General features: G+C 43.7%; 1 protein-coding gene and 1 pseudogene across 2 annotated transcripts; both read right to left on the reverse strand.

The window, feature by feature from the left end:
- Nucleotides 1-2,686: 2,686 nt before the first annotated feature.
- LOC136500570 (serine/threonine protein phosphatase 2A 57 kDa regulatory subunit B' theta isoform-like) lies at nucleotides 2,687-6,711 on the reverse strand. 2 transcript variants are annotated; one of them, XR_010770061.1, is made up of 4 exons: nucleotides 6,253-6,711; nucleotides 4,867-6,169; nucleotides 3,758-4,044; nucleotides 3,370-3,508 (listed from the first exon to the last, which is right to left on the reverse strand). XR_010770061.1 is itself a non-coding variant. In XM_066495944.1 (3 exons), exons 2-3 carry the CDS (start codon nucleotides 6,076-6,078, stop codon nucleotides 3,200-3,202), a joined length of 1,521 nt encoding a protein of 506 aa, XP_066352041.1. In that variant the 5' UTR covers nucleotides 6,079-6,169; nucleotides 6,253-6,703; the 3' UTR covers nucleotides 2,687-3,199. The 2 variants fall into 2 exon arrangements, 1 of the variants encoding a protein (XP_066352041.1); XM_066495944.1 differs by lacking the exon at nucleotides 3,758-4,044 and having other exon boundaries at nucleotides 2,687-3,508; nucleotides 6,253-6,703.
- A 12,566-nt stretch (nucleotides 6,712-19,277) lies between these two features.
- On the reverse strand, nucleotides 19,278-20,204 carry LOC136499425 (uncharacterized; annotated as a pseudogene).
- Nucleotides 20,205-23,502: the final 3,298 nt, after the last annotated feature.

The following is a 23,502-nucleotide window of genomic DNA, read 5'->3' on the forward strand; positions in this document are numbered from 1 at the left end:
TCACATGGGTCGACAATGAATACATCATAATTTGAAAACCATACCTAATAGGTAGAGATGAAGTTTTTACAATCTAAATCCATACAAACATAATTATAGATGATTGTCTCTCATTATTACAAAATAAGTGGAGCACACCCACAACTACATGTTATTATATTCCATGAGATACTCCATGTAGCGAATATCCCCAATTGTGTAATTGAGGACATCAAATAAACCAATGCACACTTTAGTGAACTCTCTCTTGCTTCACACATCCTAGCACATGGACTACCAAAGATGTAATATATCGGTTTAAATTATTTTGGGTTGGCTTCAAAAGCATTATAAAAATGATTGTCATCCCTGTGTAGTGAGCGATGCACATGCGTAGTACCAATGGTACCCGAGTTACTCCATGTCTTGTTATACAATTGATTGGAAGCTACAAGCAAGTAAGCAACACAGGTTGTCGGGTTCATAAACCCGGGGTCCCTCGGGGACCGGCTTCCACGCCAAAGCTCGGTCTAGGAAAACAGCATGTAGCTCATGGGCCGGCCCAAGAGCCTAAAAACACGACGGGCCGGAAGGACATTCCGGTTCCCGACCGGAAGGTCTACCCGAAAGAACAAGCGCCCGCTCGTCAACTTCTTCGGCCCACCTCTCCGACCGGAGCACTCGCTTCAGGCACCAGCTGTCTCCGAGCGGTCTCTCCGATCGGAAGGCCTGGCCCAAAACGTTGTTTCCTACTCCGACCCCGCGACTCCGACCGGGGACCCATAGGAGGCCTGCTTACCGCTCTTCTCCGACTGGCGCGTCCAGGGCCGACTGGGGCCATCCGACCGGAGACGTTCGCTCGGAAGGGACCAGGGGCGAACGGAGAAGGCAGCGCACAAGTCAAACCACGATACCGGGACCATACCCTGTACGCCTGCGGGAACAGTGCTTCACAACCGCCCTGACACAAACAGTATTGTAGGCGTCGACATTTGTGTCTACAGTATTGTAGGCGTCATTGAGCTCTCATACGGTAAAAAGCCCCCCATGCCTCTGGGCATCGATAGTGGGCTCTAGGATTCACCATACCTGGTACACGTGGTAAGGGCTCCTCACATAACAATGGTATTTTGTAGGTACCGACATCCACCCTTCCTGAAGAAGCCAACGCAACCTTCCATGTGCACCTGACTTTCTACAGTGACATCAACAATATTGTGGGCGCCTACCATCATTGCTACCCTCGTCGGCGTGGGCAACAAGGCTTAGAAACATCCGTACTCTTTCTCTCTCACCTGTAAAGTCATCCCCTTTTATCTATAAAAGGGGATGCGCTCCCTCCAACAAAGGAGGTCCACTTCTTCAAGTTCAGACTCACTAGATCGATAGCTCACAGCCCCTCAAGCACACGCTTGGACTTCTAGCTCATAGCGGAGTTCCGGTCACCCTCGGCCCTTCCGGTCGGACCCGACCGGGCCTCTTGAACACCCCTCCTTTCTCCTTCTCGTTTGTAACCCCACTACAGACTTCGAGCACCTGGGCTCAGGAATAAAGTCACCGACCGACCCAAACTGGACGTAGGGTACGGTGCCTGAACCAGTATAAATCCTGTGTCATTGAGTGCTAGGCCACCTCTGATCACAATGTACAGCAAAACTATAAATATTTACTAGTTGGTCACTTTCTGTACCGACACAGGTGATATCACTGCCCGTAATCTATAAATGGTGTCAACAAATAAAATATGAGAACTATGAATGGAAACATAATAATATTAAGTATTCACCACACACATCGGTTTTTAAAACATGTTTATACACCGAGAATGTTTTGGAAATTTTCTATATTTTTTGGATATCTTTTCCATTTTTCTAGAGTTGGATCTATTTTTCTAAAGCATCTAAATATATTTTCATGGGGTCTAAATATTTTATTTGATTTAAAGTATCAAAATATATCTCCATTTTTTTGAAACTTCTAAAAGCGTAGAGACATTTTCTATGGTTTAAAAACCTTTATCAAGTATTTACTGATTTTTTTTGACTAAAAAGGACAAAACCACTCCAAACCAAGGCAGAGAGGTAATTTGAATGGTTTCAAGAGTTTATGGGGTAAGATATCTGGTTTTAGAGTTTAAGAAGGAAAATTAGACTACAATTATAGTTTAGGGAGGCATAATAGACTTTTTCCATTGCAGTTCTAGGCCGAGAACTCTTGCGAGGCCCATTGGGCTGAACCTGATCACCGGCCAACTCTGCTTCAGGGCCGCCGAATGCTTCAGCTTGCTCTGAAAATAGCTGGCACAAAATAGTGGCTGCGTATTTTAAAGAGATGAGCATATTAATTGGTAAAAATTATGGTAATAAAACGTATAGATCAATTGAAACGTATCAATGCAAATATATCACTATTTTATTTGCATTTCTAGGCAACACTACAGTTTGCAAATATATCACTCTTTCAGTTGTATTTTTAGGCGACATTACAGTTATCCCAAACGAAACCCATGATGCAAGCTCAACATTCAGTTCATGGTACCAAACTTCGCATACCGATCCGGCATCCCTGGTCTTGCATCTATTCAGGAGCCCCTCCCCCAGATGACCCTAAAAAAATGATACCAAACTTCGATAAAACAGCCTTCAATCAGCGCTTCATTCCAAATTTCTGTATGCATCAAAGGAAGGAAAATACATGTACACCAGGATTACATATTATCACAAGACATGGCTTCAAGTTACCATTCATCATACATAAAGCATATTACATTTCAGCAAAATCACCATCAGCAAGCAAGAGCAAGTGCTACCCAGACTCCTTGCTCGTCTTTCAAGTGCTCCTAATAGTCCTTGGATCAAGACACTGACCCGCAGACTACATGTTAAGATGTGGCATGAGCATCTCAGGAAAGCGGGAAAAGACCATTTTACCTCCTTTCATTTGTCCTCTGATGATGAAACCGATACTGTCATCAGTGGATCACACAGCAGAGAGAACCCGAGGCTCTGTTGAAGCTTCACAGCCCATCATGTACCCCGTATTTACATGTCAGCCTCTAAAATGTTCGGTAACAAGTAACTCGAGGCAAGCAGCCATCCATGGGGCACCTACATCAGCATTTACTTGATCCTGCCCAAAAGAGCTGCTCATATGCAGTCATCAAGGCTACATAGCTAGAGAACTCTGCTGATGAACAACAGCCTCAGGAAGATGTGCTACTTCACTGAGGAGACTTTGACGAGGCGATTTCTTCTAGGCGCTTCCATCTAGCCTCACGTTTTGACCTCACGCCAGCTTCTTGAGCTTCCTCTTCCTCAAACTTCTTGCGACACTCCTCAAACAGTGTTGGGTCATGGTCCATGAATATTTTGCGAACATTTAGACTCAAGCTTTGAACTGCCTGATTCCAGTGGCCTTTCGTATTTCGTTCTAACGCTGGAAAGATTATGGGCAGTATAACCTTACTGTTCTGTTTGATCAAACCCTCAATATGATCGTTGTTCCATAGAAAGAGAGCCCTCTCTGCCACCTGTGGAACAAAAGAAGAAATTATATAATGTTAGCTTCTGTAGAAAACAGTTGGATGGAATCACAACAAGACATATCTTGTTTTATGACTGATTCTGGGAAAGCACCCAATATGTCATCAGGTAAAAGACCATGGAACATATGGTTGTTCTCAACCGTGAGAAAACGCTCCATGAGTTGAACATGATTTTCTGCGGTCAAAGAATCAACTGTTCGAAGGGCGGGCCTAGTGCAAGCGGTAGAGTCTTACCGCCTGTGACCGGAAGGTCCCGGGTTCGAGTCGCGGTCTCCTCGCATTGCACAGGCGAGGGTAAGGCTTGCCACTAATACCCTTCCCCAGACCCCGCACAGCGCGGGAGCTCTCTGCACTGGGTACGCCCTAAAGAATCAACTGTTCATGCCTTCTGGAAACTCTTGAAACAAGGAAACTCGGCCATGACTACTTATTTCCTCAACTGCCTCACTCAGGCAAGAAAAGTCATTTAATTGGAAGACGTGAATTGGCATGCTCCATAACAGACATGCAGTTTCATCAACCTAACAATTGGGTGCACTGAGATGATATGGAATGAAACAAAGTTTGTATGTACTCTGTGTTTGGCATCCAACATGGAAACCATATAGTGCTACCAAACAGTAAAAATGAGAAGCACGTAAGCCATCATTTAAAATAGGCTGAGCAAATTGTTTGACGCTAACAGGGTCTTACAGAGATGCAATATAATGGTATGAAATTGAATTATGACGACAATAATATTGGCTTTCATATAGCAAACTAGACTTAATCCAGCAGGAACCATTTTTTACAGTATTTTCTCATCACTAACATTTCCCATGCTTCTTCCAATAAATATAACTCTCAAGATACTTGAAGAGAGACTAATTTTGTCATTATGGTATGGAATCCAAATAAATACAAAGGCAGTTTCAAATACCAGTTAGAATTAACAGCCTAACTCAACAAGGAACAAATAGAAGAATAAACAGGTCCAGTGACGATTTGATTAGAAGAAAAAAATAACTATTTGGTTCTGGAGTAAAAATAAAAAAAATAAACGAAGTGGGTACTGGACAAAGTTCCCACACTACTAATATTCCATCACGTGGAAGTGGCAGCTAGTAAGAGGCTCAAGGTCAATATGACTATTTATGTATCAACATCAACAGAATAGTATGCACTTTACACATATTGCTTGCTACAGCTTAGTTGACTTGCACTTATAAACGAATAAATGATAAGAGTCCTGTCCCAAGCAATAAGCCAGAAATCAATGATAATTTGAAGATGAGAACTTCCGTGAGCTATAAGCACATATTCTATGTTTATGGTATAATTGGCAGTATGCTATCCCTTCTTACCTGAAAGTGAGAACTGCTTAAACAGCGGGCAATCTGACGAAAAAGTGGCACCATACACCTCTGGAACTCTGCTGGCTGTGTAGCTTCCAGCACCTCCTCTAGCTCACCCAAAAACATCACCTCCTTTGAGCTATTTGTGATGGGCCAATACTTGAGTAAACCCCTTATGACAGTATCAGCAAGCTTGCAATCTTTCTCAACAAACTGAGTTACACAGTACGACAGTTGCTGATGGTACATGGCAACACATTTCGGTTTGTGGAGCGGAATCAGTGCTCGGACCAAAAACAATTTGTGCTCTTCCTTGAGCGGCAAAGCAAAGCCATTAATTATACTCCCCAAAATCTCTAACAGCTCTGCGATACCATTATGCTTCTCTGTCTCAAATATAAACCTGTAGAAGATATTATTAATCGCCTTCCTAATGAATGGGCGGTGCACCATGAACTTGCCATATATCCTGTGAAGGATCGTCTTCAAGTACTCCCTCTCCCTAGGATCCTCCGAGTCAAAGAGATCAAGAAGCCTGATAATGAAACCGTGGTCAATGTATCTCTTGGCCAGCTTCGCGTCCGTCTCGGGAGACTGAATAAACCTCAAGAACAGCTCATACACAATCTGCAAGTGCGACCATGCCGGGTCCATGACGGGCTCTTCCTCCTCCATATCGAACGACTCGAGCGCCTTGTTCTCTCTCGGGGCAGGGGTCGGCACCCTGAACAGATTCACAGACACCATCCCGATGACCTCCTGCACGACGTGCTCCGGGAACTTGCCCGTGGCCGAGGTGATGTAATCCACCAGCTCAAGCAGCGTCTGCCTCTTGACCTCCTTCTCCCGCACGTCCTTGGTCGGGTCCACGAAGTCAAACACCACGCAGCACATGGCCAGCTTCCTGAGGAACAGCCCGGGCTTCTCGGACGCTGGCACGTCCCTGAAGCTCGGCAGCGCCTCGTACCCTGCTGATGAGGCCACGAACCCGTTGCTGACGCCGGCGCCGAGGCCGCCGGCCCTGGCCGCGTCGCTCTGGCCAGGATTTGTGGCCGTGGAGGCGTAATTGCTGGGATTGACGAGCCTGCTAGACATGGTCAAATCGGTGGTGGTCCTCGCATCGGACGTCGGGCTGGGCAGCGACGGGCCCGCGCCGGCTAGCTCCTTCTCGCCGGACTTGGCCGGCTTCTTGGGAAGCCGGCCGAGTATTTGCTTAATCATGACGGATTGTAAGTGTATGCCCCGAACAAGTCCCCCCACCCCCGATCAAAACCGCGCTAAAGAAATCTCCCCAAATCCATAATTCCTCCACCTGAACAAATCGAACACCGTCAGAAACAGAAACGAAAATCCATAATCCCTTCACCTGAAGCAAAATTGGGGGCAAAACCGCACCTAGGGACCGAATCGACGCCTCCGGAGGCGAATCTGCGATCGCCGCCCTCGAAAAAACGCGCCTTCCGACGAGAAAACACGATCAGGCGCAGCAATAAAGGGGCAGACCGCGGCGGAGTGGCCCGGGAGGCGAAAGCAAAAGGGCCGGCGGGGAACGAAAGCAAAAGGGCGAACCCAAGAAAAAAAATCGCGGCTTTGTCACGAATTTCCGCCGGGAGTGGCCCGGGAGGCGACGCGAGAGCCCGCGAATTGGGCGGATTTGTTGGTGCGGGAAGGTGTGGGGGATTGGGGTGGAACTCGCGGAGGCGCTGGTGCGGTCTCTTCCCGGCAGCCGGTGCAGGGGCAGTGGAGGAAGGGGGAGACGGGACGACGGGGAGGGGGAGACAGGCACAGTAGGTGGTGGGCGAGCGAGAGCCAAATCAGGCGAGGAAACTAAAGACGACGGCGAGGTCCTTTTTGGTTGGACCAAGTCCAAATTTCATCGTGAGAACGGATAGGCTCCGTCGGCCGTAAATATTCTTGGCGTACGTGTTTTGCGATGCACCCCGCGCTGAAGAATTCCCCCTCCACGTTCATTTGTGCCACGAAATTTATTCTCCATTTCTCCTGCATAATTGCTCGTATCTTCTTCCTTTGTTTTTATTGTTGCAAATCTTCTCAATCAAAGTATCGAGACGAGGTGGCAGAGTTTATACGCCTTTTAAAGATTGTTTTACGAGTGTTGATCCGCCAAGATATATTCGACATATATGCTTAGGTCATTTTTGGGTCCACCTAATCAGCTAACAGCTAATAGGTAACTTATTATTAATTATTAGCTGTGTTAATCAGCTAATAGCTCATTGTTAGCTTGGTGGCAGATAAGACACTAGCTAGTTTATTAACTGAAGATCTAAACGGGCCTTTAATATTGAGTGTCCGAAAAGATTATAAACCTCGCGTTCGAGAAGTCAAACAATTTTAAATTTGATTAAATCTATAAAAAAAAACTATTGACATTTATTATATTATTAGATAAATAGTAAATTTATTTGAAAACATAAATATTAATACTATTAAATATATTCAAACTTAAGAAAATTTGATTTGGTCCATATCTAATACTCCATTGTTAGGTTTTGGACAGAAGGAGTAATGTTTTATGACAAGACGACAAGATTTTGTACAACATACATGCCTTGATTTGGTGAAAATTTAAGCATGTAAAAACTTACATTCAAAGACAAGCTTAATTTTACCAACAAGCACTTCTAAAATTATATTAAACCAGTAGTCAGGACTCATACATACGTAGTCTTAAAATATAAAGAGAGAGAGAGACTCATTCATCGGTAAGATTTAATAATGAAAAATGGGTTGCACAAAGAATACCATGTCCTGATGTCCCTTAGATCGTGGTACCCTCGGTGGGTACCCAAAAGGAAAAGGAACAAGAGGCACTAAAACAAACGCTAATGGGAACTCATGTAGAGAATCATAGATGGATTAAAAAAAACAGACAAAAGAAAGAAACCAATGGTGCCCCACTGAGCCGATGCGGCCGGTAGACCCGTGGCAGGTCCAACTAGCACCAGCAGCACCGTGGAATTGACCGGCGGCAGCGGCAGCGGCAGTCTCAGATCTCCACCGCTCAACGGTCCATTGGGTCCTTAATCTGCGTCCTGATAGGCGACGTTCAACCCTAATATGATTGGTGGGCCCCTATCATACAGCACTATAAAAAGAAAGGTGGGATCAGGGCTCTAACTACGAGGTTGACCTGAGCCACCGTAACCACCTACAGAGAAACACTAATCCGATCTAAAGAAGGGTGCTACCAGCGACGGGAAGTCCCACCGACTCCGTCGTTGCCTCTGCAGTGCCACCACCAGGACGCTGTACCTCGCGTCATCATAGGGACTGCGACTGCACTTCATCTCCGGTCGCTGCGGGCGCACTAGCTACCAAGGTACATCAATAAATGTTTGTTTTACCCGCTAGATCTACACCTAGTGTTTAGAACATCCTAACAATGGTATCAGAGCCAAGGTTGTCAGTGTGTAGATCTAGTATGGGGTAGAGCATTGAAAAGAAATCAAAGAAAGAACAAGGATTCGATCCATTTCGGATTGAAACCCTAACCCTAAACGGGTAAAAGAAAATGAAAAGAGACCGGGGGGTGGCAAACGTCACTCAACTCCCGATCACCACCACCACCGAGCGGGGAAAGATGCCGCACCGCCGTCTTTGCCGGCACGCGGCAAGAAAAGAACAGAGCCGAGGTGAGAGATTCGGTTTTCGGATCTAAAAGAGGGTCACCGAACCCCAACCCTAACAGGGTGAAGGAAAGGAGTAAGAAGTAGGACTCGGCTTCAAGAAGAACCCGAATCCGAGCTCGAACCCACGAAGAACTCGCTGGGGAAGATAAATAGTGACTCTAGTGAGTCAAACCCTAACCCTAACCCGCGCAAACAGCTCAGGGAAGAAGAATAGTATGCAACCCTAACCCTAATCCCCAATTGGCAAAGCTCCGAGGAGAAAAGAAACAAGATCCAAAGATAGAAGAGGGAAAGGGGAAGAGTGGAAGAGGCCTACCTCGGCGCCCCAAGGCGCTGCCACCTCATCGGCGCGCGGGAAGTACTCCGAGCCGATGCTCGTCGGCCTGCGCGAGCTTCAAGCTAGGGCACCGCGGCTAGGCCCCTCGACGACGGCGCGCTCACCCATAGGGGAGCGCGCGTGCCGGCGAGAGGGCCGGCGACGGCGCCATTCCTCCACCGCGGTCACCCTTCAGTCACTCTATTTCGGCTGCGGTGCGAGGGAGGAGAGGGAGACAGAGAGAGCGAAGCGAGAGAGGCAGGAGATGGAAATGTGATTAGGGTTTTGGGGATGAGCCGCGGCGCGAGTTTTGTTCGAGCGAGATGCGCGGACGTCTGTCGGATCGGATCCAACGGCGCAGATCAACCGGGCCGCTCTCGGCCTAGGCGAGCGAGCGCGCCGGGCTGCTTTGCCGGCCTAGGCCCAGGTTGCGGCCTGGGTCAGCGCAGCGCACACGCGTGCGAGTGAAAAGGCCAGAGCTGGGACGGGCCACTGTGCCAGTTCCGGCCCAAGATCAGTTTTTTTCTTTTTTATTTTCCAGTAATTGCTTATTTCTGGATAATGAAAAATAGCTCAACGAAAATAGAAAAAGTATTTTTTTTCCTGTGGGTAAAAATCAAGAAATTGAGTATACGTTTTCCGCTGATAAAGAAATTGTTTATTCTCTAGTTATTTTAAACTAACGTGATATTTAATTGGAGAAAAAGAGATTATGACATGATTACGATGTTGTTATTTTCTGACCAACGTTGTTAATAACAATATCGTAATCAACCAATGTGATATTTAATTGGAGAAAAAAAGATTTTGACATAATTATGATGTTGTTATTTTCTGACCAACGTTGTTAATAACAATATCGTAATTTTAATGATTTTATGTATTAATTCTATTTCTGCCCAACGGTGATGTAGAATTAGTGTATAAGAACAGTTGTAAATTTTAATGATTTTATGCATTAATTCTATTTCTGCCCAACGGTGATGTAGAATTAGTGTATAAGAACAGTTATATGTTTTAATTTTGATCAACGTTGGAATCAAGGCATGCAATTGTTGTTATTTTTTATGTTAAGAAAAAGATTGACCTGGCCTTCATCTTAGCTGAGGTGGATTGGGTAGTCACCTCACCGTGTCTCACTGAGCCTGTGGCACCGGTGAGAGAGACAAACGAGGCTGATGCCGCTTGGGCAACTAAAGAGAGGGATTTTGAATTTCGAAAGAGGTCCAATGACCTTGAGCATAGGAAGTGGGTCACTACCAACAAGAAATATTTGGCTGTGATAAAGAACACGATTGAGTCGACAATTATGGGCTCAATCCCAGAGTGTGACATGTTCACCGAGTACCTCGATAGAATAAAGAGTCAGTTCACTAGCTCTTCAAAGATATATGCTAACTAGCTAATAAAGCAGCTGGTGATAGAGATGTACTCTGAAAATGGTGGCATAAGAGAGTACATATTATTTGTTATCACTACGTGATGAAAGTGAATGTTGTATGCGATGATGGAAACGTTGCATGCGATAATGAGAATGTATCCTCGTCTGCGGATGTAAACAGAAAACGAAAGAGAGCTCACGATGCGTCGTTGAAATTATGGCACTGTCGTTTATGCCATATTTCGAGCGAGAGAATAGAAAGACTAGTTAAGAATGATATTCTTCCTCCATTAGAGTTCTCAGATTTCGAACAATGCAGAGAATAGATAAAAGGAAAGTATGAAAGATGCCAAACGAAGCATAGGAATTTTACAGATTATTCACACAGACATCGGTGGTCAGTTTCCTGTAAAGAGTGTGGATATTTATGATTCGTTCATAACGTTCACAGATAATTACTTCTATTATGGCTATATTTATCCAATCAAAGAAAGAACAGAAGCATTGGATAAATTTAAGATATTTAAGGCAGAAGTTGAAATCCAACGCAATTTAAAGATTAAGATAGTCAGGTCCAACCGTGGGGGGAGTACTACGGTCGGTATACCCCATATGGCTAAGTTCCTAGACCTTTTGCAAGGTTCTTACAGAAGAATGGCATAGTAGCCCAGTATACTACACCGGGTGAACCTCAGCAGAATGGAGTAGCTGAAAGACGCAATCATACCCTGATGGATATGGTGCGCAGTATGATAAGTTACTTCACCTTACCATTGAGCCTATGGATGGAGGTGTTAAAACCGTCATTCATAACCTCAATAGAGTACCAAGTAAGTCGGTGCCCAAAACACCGTATGAGTTGTGGACAGAAAGAGTACCCTCACTAAACCACTTACGTGTGTGGGGAAGCCCTGCTGAGGCTAAAGTATTTAACCCAAATATTGAGAAGCTAGATCCCAAAATAGTACGTTGCCATTTCATTGGCTGCCCAGAAAAGTCAAAAGGTTTTCGTTTCTACTGTCCAGACAGACATACAAAGTTTGTGGAAACGAGACACGCTGTCTTCCTAGAGGATAAAATGATGAGGGGGATCATAGTAGCTCGAGAAATTAACCTTGAAGAGAAGTGGGTGTATGCGCCCACTCCGATAATTCATGAGTCATTTTTTCTCACTACCTACTGTCGTTGCACCAATAGTATAAGATATTGTGGTTCCAGCACCTATTGTTATTCCGCCTGTGGCAACAATGAATGACGATAAGGAACTTGTTCTTCAAGATCCTATAGAACCTATTGCCACACATGAGAGGGAGCAACAACAGCCTCAAACAGAAGATGTGCCAAATGTGGAGGCCCCCTAAAAAGTCTCAAAGAGTTAGAAAATCAGCTATTTCTGCTAACTATAAAGTATACAACACTGATAAATTTTAAATGGAGAATGATCCCACCTCATTTGAAGAAGCCATAAGAAGTGATCATTCATCAAAGTGGCTTGAGGCCATAGAAAATGAAATGAAATCTATGAATGCCAATAAAGTTTGGGACTTAAAAATAATTCCTAAAGAAGCCAAAACAGTAGGTTGTAAATGGGTCTACAAAACAAAACTTGACTCTCAAGAGAATATAGAGAGATGACTTGTGGCAAAAGGCTTTGCGCAAAAAGAATGGATTGATTACAATGAGACATTTTCTCCAGTCTCATGTAAGGATTCCTTCAGAATCATAATGGCATTAGTGGCATATTACGATTTAGAATTACATCAGATAGATGTAAAGACAGTATTTCTCAACGGGGACTTGGAGGAAAATATTTACATGGCACAATCGAAAGGTTTTGTCATGGAAGGAAAAGAACGAATAGAATGCCACCTAAAGAAATCCATTTATGGATTAAAACAAGCTTCAAGACAGTGGTACTTGAAGTTTGATCAGACAATAAAGAATTTTAGGTTTAAAGAGAATATAGAGGACAATTGTGTCTATGCAAAGTTTAATAATGGGAAGCTAATCTTCCTTGTCCTGTATGTGGATGATATCTTACTTACTAGTAGTGATGTCAGTCTACTACTGAAGATAAATAAGTTTTGTTCTCAAAATTTGATATGAAAGATCTTGGTGAAGCTTCGTTCGTTCTAGGGATCGAGATTCACCGAGATAGAAGTAAATAGGTATTAGGACTGTCATAAAAGGCATACATAGAAAAGATCTTAAAGAAATTCAGTATGCACAAATATAGGGTCTATTTGGTTGAGCTTTTGGTTTTGGCTTTTGGTCCCAAAAGCCAAAAGCTCAACCAAAGGGGCTGCTTTTGGAGGCTGCTTTTTCAGAAGCAGCTGCTTTTCCATAGTACATTTTTGAAAGCTGGTTTGACCCTGCTTTTGGCTTTTGGCTTTCTGCTTTTCAAAATTGGTCGAATAAAAAGCTCTTACATAGTTGTTTCAAGAAAGATAAAGATAGAAGGTATATTTTATACTTGTTTAACCAAACAGCTTTCAGCTTTTCTACAGCCCACAACCCACAGCAGCTTTTCCACAGCTCACAGCCCACAACAGCTTTTTTCTACAGCCACAGCTCAACCAAACACACCCGTAGCCCATCACCTGCTCCTATAGTCAAGGGCGACAGATATAGTGATTTTCAATGCCCCAAGAACTAATATGAGATCGATCAAATGAAAGCGGTTTCATGTGCTTCAGCTGTTGGAAGCTTGTAATATGCTCAAGTATGTACGCGTCTTGACTTGGTATGTGTTACCGGGTTACTTGGCAGATTCCAGAGTAATCCTAGAACAGAACAATAAAAAATGGTAAAGAAAATCTTGCGTTATTTGCAAGGAACGAAAAGCCTCATGATAACACATAGAAGATCAGATTCACTCCATATAGTGGGATATTCTAATTCTGATTATGCGGGAGATCATAGAAAATCCACGTCTGGATATGTATTCACTCTCGCAAGGGGAGCTATTTCATAGAAAAGCTCAAAGCAAATCGTCACTACATCATCCACAATGTATACCGAGTTTGTAGCGTGTTATAAGGCAACGGGGCAGGTGAACTGGCTAAAGAAGTTCATACCCGGTTTGATGGTGGTTGACGACATCTATAGACCACTTAAGTTATACTGCAATAATAATCCGGCAGTACAATATGCTCACAATAATAAGTCAAGTGGGGCTGCCAAACACATTGACATAAAGTATTATGTTGTGAAAGATAAAGTCCGAGATCATATCATAAGTCTTGAGCATATAAGTACCAAAAATATACTCACGGATCCGCTTACAAAAGGCTTACCACTCAACGTGTTCAGGGAACATGTAGCTAGCATGTGTTTAAGGGAAAGCCTAAAATTCCTAGACAAAAGAAGGCCCAAAGTTAAATATCTATTTCAGAACAGAGTGATGTGTTGTAGCTGTTAAATCTATCAACAATTGATCGTGACGATGAAACATGCTCTATGCGCTAATTTGTAATAGAATAAACAAAAGTAAATGATATGAAATTAAAAGGTGGTAGGAGATCAAGGGGGAGAATGTTAGTTGATCTCCACTAATAGGCCCAACGGCTTATTGGGCCCTTGGATCTATGCCTTGATCGGGGTCGTCCAACCCTAATATGGTTGGTGGGCCCCTGTCGCACAGTACTATAAAAAGAAATGTGGGGATCAGAGCTCTAACTACGAAGTTGACCTGAGCCACCGTAAACACCTACAGAGAAACACTAATCCGATATAAAGAAGTGTGCTGCCAGCGATGGGAAGCCCCACCGACTCCGCCGTCGCCTCTGCAGTACCACCACCGGGACGCTGTACCTCGCGTTGCCATAGGGACTGCGACTGCACTTCATCTCCAGTCACTGCGGCCACACTAGCTATCAAGGTACATCAACAGATATTTGTTTTACCCGCTAGATCTACACCTGGAGTTTAGAACATCCTAACAACTTGGACTGGGTCCGGTCAGTCACCCGTTCGTCTCACGATTTGTCAAATCCTAAATCAAAATCCCGTGGTCTTCGCCACGAGCACGACCCCAAATGATAAGCAATACTAATAATACAAAAAAAAATCATCACAATAATGCTCTCTCGGTCAAAGGGACGAACTATATCTGTTTCTGAATATTTGTCAGGCAGGCAGGTTTTGTTTGACATAATTCATTCATCATCATCATAAAAAAAAAACAAAAACAGAACACACAAAGAAAATGTATTGGATAATGGACGGATGGTGAACAGTGATTATCACAGCGAGAGAGGGAGTGGCGGAAAGCGGTTAGCTAGCTGAGCTGCCACTGCTGCCTGTCACTGTTGAGAGCCCAGAAGCAAGCAAGCGAGTGCTGCTTCCAGCTAACCAATTACAAATGGGATGAACAGACGTCGCGTTCAGCTTCAGGTCCAGGGCAATGGCGATGGCAATGCGAGATATAAAGGATAAAGCAAAGGCGCAGGCTGCTGACCTTCTGCTGTGTGTCCAGTGTCCAGCTGCTTGTGCAAGCAACACTTACCTAATCCACCTCGCTTTACTCTACCTCTACTAGCAAATTTCGTTCGAACTTGGTCGCTGTGAACTGAAACAAAGGCGTCGTCGAAAACGAAACGGCCGGAAAAAAGTTAGTGGGCACGCATCGGAGTCCGCAAAGCGTTTTTGTTTTCTTTCTCTCAGCCTGTTCGCCGGGTGGTTTCAGCCAGCCCAAACCAGCTAGTCAACAGTGTTTTTCTTTCACAATAAACCAGCACCAACCAGTCCAAACCAGCCCAGAAACCAACCAGCGAACATGCGGTCTAATTCTCTATATAGTATAAAAAAGTTGTTGGTGTAGATGTTTGGTCAGAAATTGTATTTGTTTTGGCTCGATGATTGATGTAAAAAATGTCTCCTTTCCGTGAAGGGTGTCTATATCTATGCAAAGTTGAGAACAGAAAAAAAAAAAGGAGGAAACTTTGAGAACATGCTCTTCGGACGCGTTAGGCCCACCAGTGACCGTGGGCTTGGTCGAGTTGGGCTGAAGTATCATGGGGCTTTGAGAAGTTGGCCTTCGCTTTTCCTCGATGGCGAGGTCGTCCAGTAGTCCGTTCGGCGCTTCGGCTTCAGCTGTTCGGCAAAATCCCCAATCCCGCCCCTCTCGCCTTCTTGGGTTCTCCTGACTCCAGTCCCGACGAGCTGCGGCAGGACAGGTGTCGTGGACGCGGCCAAGTGGGGCGGCCGGGGCCTACCGAATTGAGGCTCCTAGCGGCAGGGGGGCACGAGGTCCAATAGGACGTTAACAGTGGTTTCTATCTCTAATAAATAACTTGCCATCTAAGCAAAATACTGACAAAACAGCTTAACGAGGAAAGAGAAGCAAAATAGAGGAAACCGTTTCAGAGGAAGGAAACCATGTCTACTCTTGAACCGAGGCAGAAAGACACCACAATTTTAGCCTAAACCAGTAGTTTCTATCTAGATGGGGCCCGCGATGGCGAGCCACGCTCACCCGTCGGCCGCCCCGCTCTCGTGCTGGCCGCCGCGCGCTCGCCTGTTGGCCGTTGCGCGCTCGCCGCTCACTGCACGCGCTCGTCCTGGCCTCGCGACTGGATCTGTGCTTGCGAGATCCATGGTGAGGGTGAGCACGAGGTTAGGCCAAGCTCATCGACGACCAAGCCGTGCGCGCCGTCCGTGTAGCCATCGCCGTCCACGCCTCCGCCTAGGCCACGCCCGCCGTCCGCCCCTTGTTGCGCCAGCGACCAACGGCCTCCTCTCCCCTCGCTGTCCTTGTTCGATGAAGAAGAGAAGTAGTAGTTGGAGGAAAAAGATGGAGTTGGGAGAGAGAAAGAGAAAAAAGATAACATTTATTACCGAAAGAAATCAGCATTGTGTGAGGTAGTTTCTAGAAATGGTTTCTTACTTACTCGTGGTTGTTATGAAAACTCTGCGTATTTTCAAGCATTAGGACTGCCCTAAGGGGCAGAGCGCCCAGCACGTGGCAGTGCCACAGTGCCCGAGCGCCCCGGCGTCCAGAACACCGACGCGCCCACCATCCCACCAGGCACCACCGCACCAGGCTTGCAGACCACCAGGACGGCAAGACCACCAACGTGAGGGATTTACCGAATACCGATTTGGCTTTTACGAATGTGAATGTGTGCTAGTGCTAGTGATTTTTAGTTAACCATATACTTACGTTGGACGTGGATCCAACATGTGTCAATTAATCAATCATTATTTATATAATATTTATCATGAAATTATAGATTATATAAAATAATTTACATTAGCAAAAAATAAATTAAAGTATTAAAATAATTTACAACAACAAATATATTAGGTTTAAACTAAAATAAAAAAATACTAAAATTAATTTAATATTTATGTATCATTAATAGTATTAAAATAATATTAAAATTCCTATAGTATTAAAAGTTTTCTCTATTAAAAGTTACTTCTAATTTTGGTATTATTTTAAAAGTTTTAATAGTAGTATTATAGAAGTAACTTTTCTCTATTATTAGTACTATAATACTATTATTAAAACTTGTAATACTATAACATTATTATTAAAAGTTCTAATACTATAATACTACTATTAGTATTATAGTATTAGAACTTTTAATAATAGTATTATTAATAGTAGCATAGTATTATACTATAATACTATACTGCATTTAATAGTAGTATTATAGTATTATAATAATATTATAGTATTATAGTATTATAGTATTATAGTATTAAAAGTTTTAATAATAGTGTTATAGTATTATAGTTTAAACCTAATATATTTGTTGTTGTAAATTATTTTAATACTTTAATTTATTTTTTGTTAATGTAAATTATTTTATATAATTTATAATTCTATGATAAATATTATATAAATAATGATTGATTAATTGATATATGTTGGTTCCACGTCTAACGTACAATCAGCATGCCACGTCAGTTTATAGAGTGGGATAGGCCACATTTAGACCGGGATGATACTGTCGGCCAAGTTTAGGGACCTGCGGTGATCACGTTAAAAGTTCAGGGACCGAGATGACACTGCCTGCCAAGTTTAGGGACCTGTGGTGAGCACCTTGAAAGTTCAGGGACCTGGATGACACCGTCTGACAAATTTAGGGACTTGGATGACACCGTCTGCCAAATCTAGGGACCTACAGATACCACTTTAAAAGTTCAGGGACCTGAATGACACCGCCAGCTAAGCTGAGGGACCGACGGTAAATTTTGCTCTTAAATATTTCATCTCTGGCCGCTCGCCTTTCTGTCACACGGCTCTGCGGAGCCTTCCGTTCGAGAGCTGCTCATGTAACTACTCCAGTATTTTAGTCCGTTCAGTTAGAACCGTCTTGCTGCAGTGACTGTGGCAACTGTGGCCAGTTTCACCTGGATCCGGTGGTGGGCAGTCTGTGCTCTTGCGGGCTTCTTGTGGCATTGTCCGCCCATGGCCTATATGTCCTTTGCTAGGCGTGTGCTGCACGATGCTTGTCAACCTCCATGACCGTTGGGGCTTCGTCTCCATGGCCCATGGCATGGGTGCCTGGGGGCCCGGTCCTTCCCTAGGGCGGCGACCAGATCTGTGTTGCGGTTTCCTGGGGTGATGGGTTGACCCTTCGCCGTTGTGGTTGGCTCCCTCACCTCTCTATGCCCCGTTTCTATACGTTGAGGTTAAGGGCATCGATCTTCCTATGGCTGCGCGTGGCGTTTGGTGTTGGCGGGGACGCTCGCATGTCATCACTAGTGCCTTTTCTTCGGGACAATCACCCTCTACAACTTTGACGGGCCACCGTGGGGTAGGTTACGTGAGGTCAAAGAGAAAGCCTATATGGAGACGTGTGTGGACGCTACTTCCTTAGGGCAGTCCCAATGCTAGAAACTACGTATAGTTTCTATATCTATTAATTTTTATAGACACTATGTATAGAAACCATGGTTCCAATGGATAGTTTCTACAGAACAACTTTTTATCCAATCACATGTACTCTCTCTCCATTCGCTACCAATCACATCCCTTCGTGTCTTGGTTCTCGTGTAGACATGGTTTCTAACTTAGACCCGGTTTCTATGATTTTTGTTCTCTCTCTTCAATAACTATCTTGCCACATCAGCAAAATGCTTAGGTGGCAGTACAATTAATGCCCATAGAAACTATAGTGGTTTCTGCATTGGGAGTGCCCTTAGAGGCGGCCTCCTACCCCTAATCAACGCCTATTACTTAGTCATACACATACACTTATGACCAGGAGAGACAACAAAGTAGTAAATGACCATCAAACTGAACAACTCAATTGATTACATCCGTGGTGACACATTTGTAGTGGCTTAGTTAATCTATAGATTGCTGGCTTGATCTCTGGAATGTGCTCAGAGAAGTTGCTGCAGGAGGTGTATAAGGTTTTTATTTGAACTAGGTAAATACCCGTGCGTTGCAACTGGAACACGTAATACCACGATAACATATGTATGAGCGTGTGTTATACTGTTTTCTAAAATAGATACCGCAATCATAATATTCCAATCAATATTATATAAGTCTTCACGAAAGATAGATAGTTAAAATATAACTCTAAATTTGAATGCAAAACTAAAACATCAACTTCAATTGTCGCATCACTTCATGCCTACGATACGCGAAAGATAAGCTTCCACTTCTTTAGGAATCAAGTGCTACGGAAAGATAATCATAACAAGTTTGTGTTTCACAATACATGTTTTAGAAACTATTCTACAGTTAAGAATCTAATCTCTCAATAGTTCGACTAAGAGAACGTGCTTTGCATGAATACCAAGGTGCAGTTGGTCACCAATCAATGATGATCCAGAAGATTTTCTAGTCCAAGATGCGACGTTTGACTTCTTGCAGTTGAAGCATGCAGACGGCTGAAGCTGTAGTTAGAAGTATCCTGCATATAAGTTGTTTGTTAATTTTTAAAGTTAAAGTACCATTTGATATTAAAAAAAATATGTATCGACGTATGATGCATTACCTCTTTTATGGAGTTAGAACCTCATATAAGTTGTTTGTTAATTTTTAAAGTTAAAGTACCATTTGATATTAAAAAACTATATATCGACGTATGATGCTTTACCTCTTTTATGGAGTTTGAACCTCTTTATATACGACATTCTTTGTGAATATATCCATTGTCGCTTTCTTCTTCCCCTTCCCTTTCCCCTTGTTCACGTCCTTCTCAGCAGCCGGCACGACTAGGATCCTAATGTTCGATATTGCCGTAGCTCTTGATAGCGCCACATATAATTGGTTGTGCGAGAACACTGGTTCCGTTAAGTATACCCCAATGTTAGGGATAGTCTGCCCCTATGACTTGTTAACGGTCATCGCGAAGCTGAGCCGAATAGGGAACTGCTTTCGCTTAAATTGGAAAGGGAACATCTCATCGTCCGACGGGCATAAGGGTATACGAGGCAGAAAAACCCGCTTTCCAGCGTGCTGTCCCAACACAATTTTCGCGTCTATGGTATTCTTTTGAAACCCCCGTATGATAAGCCTGGTACCATTACAAAGTCTGTTTGTAGGGTCAATGTTTCTAAGCAGTATGACCGGACAACCAATCTTGAGCTTCAACACATGTGGAGGTAGACCATTGGGTGTCAAAGTGTTAAGGAATTCCTCAGGGTAGTAGTTGTGCGGATCATCCACCGCACAGTCAAAACTATGGTACACCATCTCTTTCCCGTGGAAACTACCTATCATCTTCATATTAATCATATCAACCCAGTCGTTCCACGTAGATAAGATCGCTCGAGAGGTGATATAATCTTTGCTTGACATATTTGCATTGAGGTTAGGGAATATGCAATCAATTAGAGTATCAAGGTCACTATCTTCCTCGGTGTGTGGTATGCATATATCATGAGGAAGATGGATTTCATCATCAACAGTCGCCTCCTCAGATCCTCCACCGACGCGCAACAAGTATTCTGCAAACCACGGGTCGCTCTTTGCCCTCATGTTGCGCACCAGTTTTAGATGTCGCATGGAATCCCGAAGGTACGACATACGCTGTCACAGAACCGACCAATTTATAAGAATACAAGTACAATGGCAATCCGCAAGCGGTCGCACCATCATACTTGAACCCATATAAACCCGGTAGTCCGTCGAGTACCACGACGGGTCTCGATAAACGATTTACAACAACCAAGATCGTACAGGATTCAACATACATGCCACATATTACATAAAGTTTACAGATACTTTTCATCATCAGAGTACGAATAAAAGTTATTACAAACCGAGTTTGATAAATAAAGCGGAAGCAAATAAGTTTGAAGATAAAGTTTCCAACATAGTTTGATACAGTGCCAAACCAGATCACGGTCCACAAAAGCAAAGATAGGAATTACTTAGAGAAGCCTGCCCAAAGCTTACTCCTCATCCACAGCGGGATAGAAGCAACTCTTGCAATAACCATGATACATAGTGCCATCTGCAACAATGAGAAAATAAACCCTGAGTACGAGAAGGTACTCAGCTAGACTTACCCGTCATGAACCAGAAATAAAATGACTCCAAGGATTATGCAAGGCTGTATAAGTGGACGTAACTTGACAACATTTTGCGTAAAAGGCAATTACCCGTTGTACAATTATGATTCCTTTATCAAGTTAATTATAACTATCCACTTCTAGATTTGCAACTATCCTGTGCCAAACATGTGGTATATCATTTAGAAGCATACAATAGTAACCATAGCAGGTATTGTAATTCCATATTCATCTGAACCATCATGTTTCATAATATAGTTGCTACGATGTTGGGACTAGCTAAGTTTCTCACTATCCGGGAGAGACGACGATTCAAATCGATTTCAACCAGCTGAGAATTTATTCCTAACACAAACCCAGGTCTACCAGCCACGATAGCCTTAGGTCACCTTTGGTACAACTCCAGTACACATTTCGCAGGTCCGTACTGCGCCGCACAATCTGGAACACCAGATGCCAGGATGCTCAAGCCAAGCCTGCCCTTGGGCTCAGTCTGATCGTTCCCCGGAAGGAGCGCACAACATAACGGTTCCTGGCCTGAGTTGAATTACTCGGCTTCGCGGTCGAAACGAGTTATCCGGCCAGCTAAGTGAGAGGCATGCGTTCAATCTTGTCAGAAGCGCCAACAACGGTACGGTCCTTAATCGACACAGATAGGGATAAGTCCACACCCAAGACCTCCATGTCTTGTTGCTTCTCTATCGACTTCCCATCCAGTCTCAATTTACTTTTACCTCATGGTTCTGTTCCACGATAGCAGATATAGCCAACCATGCTCCGGTATCCACCTATATCTCACAGGTGACAGGACATCACCCGACTTCTACCGGTCTAAGCATGGCTAAGCATATATATTCGATCCTGGACCTATACCGGTTAAAGGTGTAATATCTGGACAAGGAATGTACATGCATCAAGTGGTTTTATTCAACTCTTATAACCTAATGCATCAATTATAAATACGTAAGTAAATATTTGTAAATTACTGGGAGACTTATAATGCTCCGGGGCTTGCCTCGCAGCAAGGAAGTAGGGCAATGGTCAGGACACTCCGGAAGCTCTTCAGGGTTCTGCTCCACGCCTTCGGGAGCTGCGGCTTGCGGATCCTCCTGCGGGTTCCCTTCCTCTGCTTCTTCAAATTCCAGCAACGTGATCTCTTCCTCCGATCCTAGATGCATGAGTATGGTATAAGTATTACGAATGCATATATGTTAACAAGTGCATCACGTTGATTGAGTAGGTGCATATCTCTTCTCGATTATTACTTAACTACTTCTACAATGCATCGACTATGCCGCAAACAGTAGCAACTTGTTTCACTCATAACTGGAGTTCCACTAATCCCAAAACAGTGATCCTGGACTTTCTGGAAAGCTTATCAAATTCTCTACAACTTTGTTATTAACCATTTTTACAGTACACATTAGTTTCACATGCAACTCATCAAACAACAGAATCTGTCCGGGAACTATTCAATATGCAATACAAAGTAACAATGCTTCTACTTCATGTAATCATTCAAAATTTGACAACATAAAACCTACCAACAGTTTAAGCATTCCAAATACATTTTAGATAATATAATGGTGGAGCCCAAACTATTTATTTAAATGCCTTTATTATTTTATTTAGATATCTAGGTTAAATAATAAACATATATCAGATGTACTTCATAAATTCTCAAAAATTTACAGTGCCTTACTAATGCTATCAAAGGACTACTATAAAAATTTCATGTCATTTTACCAAGTAGAACATCCTATACAAAAATGATAAGGCAGCAAGGCTTGAAATAACATAAATGGAAAATCCTCTTGAAAAGTGTCAAGCAACAGATTTCCTATTTTTCTTAACATCCATATGGTACTAGGATTACCTCCAACAAATTTCATGAATTTTGGACTCATAATTAATTTATGAAAATTCATGCAAGGATTGACTATCCATGAAAGAAAAATCTATAACTATAATTCTACCCATGCACTGGTCCTCAAATTTTTACCAAAGCTCATATATGCTAAGACTAGCTTACCACCAAAATTTCAAAATTTTTGGAGCACAGGAACTCTAGATATAAAATAAATAAATTTAAATGCATTCAAAAGCACATTTCAAATCCCTATTTAAATCTCTAGAAATTTCTACTGTTGAAGCTAAGAACATATTTTTCCTAAATACTACACTTTCTAAGGAACACAACCATATTTATTTCACAAATTTAGGAGCTACCAAACTGAAGATATGAAAATCACAAAAGAAATCAAAAACTGGAATCAAATGAGTTAGCCTTCAAACATGGAGTCGCTGACCGGTGGGACCCGGTGGTCAAGGGACCCCACATGTCATCGACTCGAAGCAGAGCAGCGGCGCTGCTTCGCACTGCGCGGCTGCGGCTCGTCGACGGCGAGCTTCGCCGGCGATGGCATCTACGCTACGTGCTCTACGTGACCTAGCGAACCTACTGAGCCATTTGGCCAGACCTATTGCCGACCCTAGAGCTGACGGCGGCGGCCATGGCGGAACAGCGGGGCTGGACCACGGCGGTACGCCGGAAGAGGCCACGGCGGCTCAACCTAAGGTGCGGACAAGCATCTATGAACGCTGGGGGACCTAGCGCGCTAGCTAACTGAGCGGGAGGAGGACTGTGGCAGCGTGGCCACGACGACGGGGCTCACGGCGGAACTCCGGCGAGCTTGCATGTGCTGCGGTGGCTTACCAAGTGCTGTCAGCGGGCACGGGGAGAAGCAATGGGGTGCTGGGGAGACGGTGGAGCTATGGCGATGGTGCTGGAGTGGCTAGGCACGAGCTGG

The sequence above is a fragment of the Miscanthus floridulus genome, chromosome 13, assembly GCF_019320115.1.
Source record: "Miscanthus floridulus cultivar M001 chromosome 13, ASM1932011v1, whole genome shotgun sequence".
Taxonomy (NCBI): domain Eukaryota; kingdom Viridiplantae; phylum Streptophyta; class Magnoliopsida; order Poales; family Poaceae; genus Miscanthus; species Miscanthus floridulus.